Here is a 6,412-nt window from a genome sequence, read left to right as displayed (position 1 = left end):
TTTCCCCATTCTCCCATTAATTTTGTTTCATTCTCTGAGGAAGCAAAGGAAAAGACAGTGATCGAATTGGTGTTCCCTTTTTGGTTGTGGCTAACAAAGATTGAAAGTGCACATGGCGAGCGCTGTAGATACCTCGGGAAACCCTATCCCATCGTCGTCGGTGTTGATGGCATCGTCGAAGCACATTGGGATCCGGTGCCACTCTGAGAACTTGGAGTTTCTGAAGTGCAAGAAGAAGGATCCCAACCCTGAGAAGTGTCTCGACAAGGGTCGCAACGTTACCCGCTGTGTCCTTGGACTGTTAGTTTTTCTCCTCTCTCTCTTTTTTTTGCCTGTTTGGTAGGTTAGAAAAATTGGAATAGGTTTTGTTCATTTTTCAGATTTTGAATTGTGACTCATTTCTTGATTCTATTTTTTGTTTGGGTTATATTTCTGATCTTGAAAATCAATTTTATTTTGTTATTTACGTTATTCATTCTATACATTTAGTCTACAATAGAACCTCGAATAGGATTGTCTATGAAATAGGATTGGATTTTTGTGTCTATCATGTCATCCCGGAGTACTCTCAAATGTCTAATCTCATGGATCTCTGGTTCTCGCAAGAAGGAGATGTGTTAGAAATCCAATATGGAGGGATATATGCCCAAATTATGATACATGAGCGATTATCAACCTTAACTTGCTTGCTGGTGGTGTGAGATTTAGTTGAGTTTAAATTCCATTTTCTACAACAAGTAGATGAAGATTGAATTTGGAGCCCTACTCGTTGTTTACTTTTGTCACCTGATTTTGTGTTGTATAATTTGGTCTACTTCTTGGAATTGCTGGTTGAATGATAACTGAGTAAGGCTTTCTGATTGAATATATAGATCTTTGAAATGCTAGATAAGGAGACTTTTATGTGAGGGATTTTGACAGAATGATTTGCATGCTTGTGTGATGAGGAAATGGAACCTTCCTCGTTGTAATCCAAAAGCTATCCTTGAATCTAACTGAAGTATGTCAAAATGTTGGCCATTTTCTTTCGCATTGAATAGCATTACTCCTATTGGAACTGTCAAAATTCTATCAAAAGGTACTGCTCAAGCTCAAGGGAAAATTTTAGCACAGGTATAAGATTTGTCATACTTTATAGAATCTTGGAATTGAGTGTTTGGCAATTTTGCAGTTAAAGGCTAACACGAGTGTTGGAAATAAGAATGTTTTAGGATATGAGAGCTTCTTTAAAGTTTGTTTTCCAAGTAGCCCAGATACTTAGTAAGTTGGTGTAGCTAGGTTCTCAATGCATCTTAGGCAGCAGTAGCATCTTAATTGTTCTCTAGTAATACCTTTTGGCATTGATTATCTCTGTAATACTCTTGAATATAAATAACTTCATTCTGCTGGGTGGAAGATGTACTTAAGTACTAAAACTATTTGTTTCTCTCTTCTCACTATAAGAATATAATTAAGTAGTCAAAGATGAGAGAACTGCTGTGGATGAGTGAGCATACTATACTGTGCCATCATCACCAGCACCAGTGTGCCCTTAAAACAAGTGGGTGATGCATTAGACAAGATAAGATTAGGAGTAAAGCAATCGAGAGAAAGCTTGTACATAACATATTCCAGAGAAAATAGTTGGGTCTATCGTTAGGTGGTTTGGACTTGTGTAAAGAAGACCTATAGAAGATTTAGTAAGGAGAGTAGATAAGATGGCATGGGAAGTAGCCTTACCATGAATTAGTATTAACATGGATGACTGTCATTTTTACATTGCATGAAAGTCACTTGTGGTCTTATCCATATCGAATAATTCATGTTTATTGCTGATTGTACACTCTTTTATCATCAAATTCATGGATCTTGCAATTTTGTTCATAATTAATGCTTTGGTAGTTTTAAAATTTCTACATTTGTTAACTTGGGAATGCCATATATTTTTGATGGGGTAGTAACAACAGTAATAAAATATCTAACATGTTTCAAAGATGAATTGTCAAACTAAGAAATATATGGATGTGGCTCTTAGCTTCAAAAGGCTGTTTTACTGCTAGAACTTGGATTTCTGAACTATCTTATATATTGTTACGTTACATGAAAGGTCTTCTATGGTCGATTCACATATCATGGTGATGGTAATCAAATTTTTTTTCTGCAGTTTGAAAGATCTGCATCAAAAGTGCACAAATGAGATGAATGATTATGTTGGCTGCATGTACTACCATACAAATGAATTTGACTTGTGTCGCAAAGAGCAGCAAGCATTCGAGCAAAAGTGTTCTTTGGAATGAAACTATGCACTGCTTTGACGAAAATAATAACAGCCCATTTGGAGTGAGCCAATGCGTTTGTTTTCCAAAAAATCATTGATCTTTCTTATTTGTACGACAGTGTTGGAATATTTGCCATTGACAATGTTCGCCCTCTAAATTTTTCTAGAGAAATGCATGCAACCAGTACATTACAAAACTCTTCAAGCATAATAACTGACAAGAATATTGCTGTGTTGGAACGTGGATGTAATTTGGTTTCTACGCCCAAAATGCATATTTGTGATGCTTGGTTGTTCTGCCAACTGACTTTGGAAGTAAAACACTAAGCACCCAAATCGCAAGTAGCACATCAAAATACAGCAATTGTATGATTTTGATCTATCAGATTTCACTTATGCCAATTGGATGAGTCAAGTTTTTATTATGGGTTTTCTTCCAGCATCCCAACAAATTTCACCCTGCATCCCATCAATTTCGGAACATGAATTTCAGAAAAGACTGTTATACCTTTTTAAAAATAACTTTTAGATTATTTTTTCAGAATGTTTCTGTAACATACTTTCTGGAATTCATGAAATATATTTATGGAAAACGTTTTCTGGAATAGAATATCTTGGAATAAAGTTTTCGAAACGTGTTATATACTATCTCTGAATGTGCTTTTCAAAATAATTTTTACAAAGAGTATGTTATGAAAAAAAGCTTTCTAAGACATTTTGTCTATTTGACAAGTGTAAGGAGAAATTTGATGGGATGCGTGAAGAACCACCTTTTTTTTTTGTTTTTGTTATTTACAATGTTCGTCTAAAATGATCAGGTGGTGGTGAAAATACTAACTGTTTTAAGAGTGCTGCCCCAATCTTTCCAGCACACTTTCTTTTATGAGTAAAAATTTGTTAGAAATTGCAAATTCTTCAATTTTTTAAATGAAACCAAACAACTTTTAGATTTCTAATAAATTTTAGTCAAAAGAAAAATGTGTTAGAAATATATGTTGATATCATTTCTCTTAGTATTTTAAAAATTATTTATTATGTTTGGACAATTATCTATACATATTCTTTTAAAAATAATAAGAAGAAAAATTAAAAATTAATTTATCCATAAACTAAAATTAACTTATAAAATAAACTAATTTACTATATATAATTAAATATGTTTGAGTTTGTTATTTCTTATATACAATATGATTCAACTCAATCTTAATCAAAGTAGATAGTCAAGTTGGCTAACTAAAATAATAACTGTTTTTAAAATTAAAAAGCTATTAAAAATTAATAGCTTGGGGGTGGTGCAGTTACATGGAGATCAGCCAGACAAACTAGTGGTTATGTATTACACTTGGGGGTGGTGCAGTTACATGGAGATCAGCCAGACAAACTATTATTGCAAGATCAACAATGGAATCTGAGTTTGTTGCTCTCGAGATGGCTAGTAGTGAAGCTGAGTGGTTGAATAACTTTTTAACAAACATTCCATTAGGAATGAAACCAACTCCATCTGTATCAATGCATTGTGATTGTCAATCGGCAATAGCTATAACTAAAAATAAAACTTTCAATGGAAAGAACAAACATATACAATTGAGACATAATTTAGTGAAACAACTATTAAAGAGTCGAACAATTTCTATTGACTATGTTAAGTTAGAACGGAATTTGGCAGATCCTCTCACAAAACCCCTAGGGAAAAAACTGATTTTAGAAACATCGAGGGGAATGAGACTTAAGTCGTTTGAAAACAAACAAGTGATGGAAACCCAACCTTTGTGATTGGAAATCCTATAAATAAGGTTCATATGGGTAAAAACAAGTCACTTGTTAGTTCTACTAGCACTAATATTGATTTAAGATAAACTTTTTCCATTCTTGTGAAAGTGCTAGATAGTGCATTATCGAGAGAATAAACTTTGTGGTTAAAATTCTGAGGTAAAAGAGTTTTAACGATTTACAAAGTTTTTAATGATTTTCATATCCATTATGGGTGGTGTATGATTTGCAGCATACACTTGATGAAATCACTTATATGAGTGTCAAGTGGGGCCGCTTGCATGAGATCTTGGCAAGATCTCTATAGCACTCATGAATATCAGGCACACGCATGGCCTAGTAGCGTAACACAGCGATAACAACAAGTAATGTGGGGGTGTATTGTGATTGATAAACCTCTAACACATACTAAGTGTCTTGGTTCATATAGCTTGCTATACCAGCTACAACATGTGTTAAGTTCATTAATCTAAGACTGATTCATATAGCTTGTTATACCATATCTGATGCTTTACATCTTAGATGAACCCAAAATCTTTTTCTTTCTTTATTTTTATGTTTTATCCTTTGCAATATGTGGGGGATTGTTGTAAAACCGTAAATATTGCGACATGAAAAATAGAGTGTGTGTAGAAACGGAAAAACAGAGTGTGTGAGAAAACCCTAGCAATATTTGTTATCGTTGGAGGAGATCTCGGAAGTGCAGCGGAGACTGGATCTACACCGAGATTTTCGCGTGTTGTTACCCCTCCACCCAGGAATCGTGGCCGCACGACCAGTAACCTTCACGCCTCCGCATTGTTGGTCTTGCGGAATCTTGAGAACCTTCACTCACCTTTTCATCTTCTTCTTTCTCTCTCTTGAATTATTCTTTTACTTTATAATTATTTTTTCTGGATTTATTGAGTTTTTACTCTTTTAAGAGTAACTTACTAGTTTTGGTCCTCAGAAATGTTTAAAAAGTTCCTGTTGTATCCTGGGGGACTTACGCAATATACCACGGATAAGTCCTTATTACGAATAGTGATCACTCACACTTCAGGAAATCAATTTTATTTGTGTTTAAAGCCTCGTTTACTACAAGTTATACTTTTCATGGTCTTCCTTGGACTTGTGATTTGACTTCATTTGGTTTAGGTAGCATACCACTATAATTATTGCATGTGATATGGACACAATTAAGCTTTTTGGATATTTCATCCCATGAATGTTCAACATAATTGTCAATCCATCCAGAATTTGATGTCATCTTAAATTATTTTAAGGAGGTTGACATTGTTGGTAAGGTTAACACCAAGAATAAGTTGTAAAAAATTGTATATTCATACATATATGACATCTTTAAACTCAAAAGGTGGAAAAAAAAAGTCCTTAGTTCTTCCAATGTCACGATGCATATATGTAATCAAAATTAATATTTAACAACTAAAACAATATTTAACAACTAAAACAATACATGAGAAGAAGAAAAACCATATTTTTATAATATTTATTAAAAAAAAAATGTTCCAGAGACTTTATTCAAGAAACATATTCTGAAAACCTAATTTAGAAACTAATCACATTATGCACCCCTCCTCCTTTTCAATAATCAAAATTCTGAATTTTTTTGAATAACTCTTTCTAGAAAGTAAAAAAAAAAAAAGTGAACCTCCAACTTTTTCAACAATATCTACGTATGAAAGTGGTGTCAATGATTATAAAAAAAAAAACCAACTAAAAACGAATGAAAATCATCAACCAAACATAAGTGCTATATCTCAAGCAAAGTCAACCATACATCATAGCCTAATGGAAAAAATGCAACAAAGATAGAGAGAAGGAGGAAATGAAAAACCTAACTTTTATTTATAAATCTTTGAGAGCATTTATGTCATTTATTAAGGTGATTGAGTGGGAGATGGAGGAAGTAAAAGCCGAGAATAATTTTTTTTTTAAAAAAGATAAATAAATATTTTTTCGAGAAAACATATTGATAGGTTTTTGCTATAAATATATTATATTGGGCTCACCAAAAATGTTTCTCTACCATTATTTATTAATGCTTTTTATTTTTCAAAAAGTATTACTAGTAAATATAATAATTTTTAGAAGTTCTAAAGCGATGAATTTAATCAGCTTATCCTAAATTCAGTCAGTCATATTGTTGTAATTTTATGGATTAAGTTGTAGTTTTAGAATTGACCAAATATCATCTATAAATATAATATCACTATTTACTGCACATGTTTTAATATTCAACTTTACTCCTATAATTATCTTTAAATTAATATTTTCTTATTATTTTATTTTATAACTACATTTATAAGCCATCCACTCTTATTTATCTTTTCACAGAAAAATTAATTATTATATATTTCATAAAAGATCTTCGGAAAACAAAAA

At 32.5% G+C, this 6,412-nt stretch overlaps 1 protein-coding gene across 1 annotated transcript; it reads left to right on the top strand.

Moving 5' to 3' along the window:
- LOC137818400 (Cox19-like CHCH family protein) lies at positions 1-2,454 on the top strand. The gene is made up of 2 exons (XM_068621810.2): positions 1-300; positions 2,144-2,454. The coding sequence occupies exons 1-2, from the start codon at positions 113-115 to the stop codon at positions 2,274-2,276; spliced, it is 321 nt and encodes a 106-aa protein (XP_068477911.1). The 5' UTR covers positions 1-112; the 3' UTR covers positions 2,277-2,454.
- The last annotated feature ends 3,958 nt before the right edge of the window (positions 2,455-6,412 follow it).

The sequence above is a fragment of the Phaseolus vulgaris genome, chromosome 10 (assembly GCF_051622355.1).
Source record: "Phaseolus vulgaris cultivar YP4 chromosome 10, ASM5162235v1, whole genome shotgun sequence".
Classification (NCBI taxonomy): Eukaryota; Viridiplantae; Streptophyta; class Magnoliopsida; order Fabales; family Fabaceae; genus Phaseolus; species Phaseolus vulgaris.
This window is presented reverse-complemented; position numbering and strand designations above follow the sequence as displayed.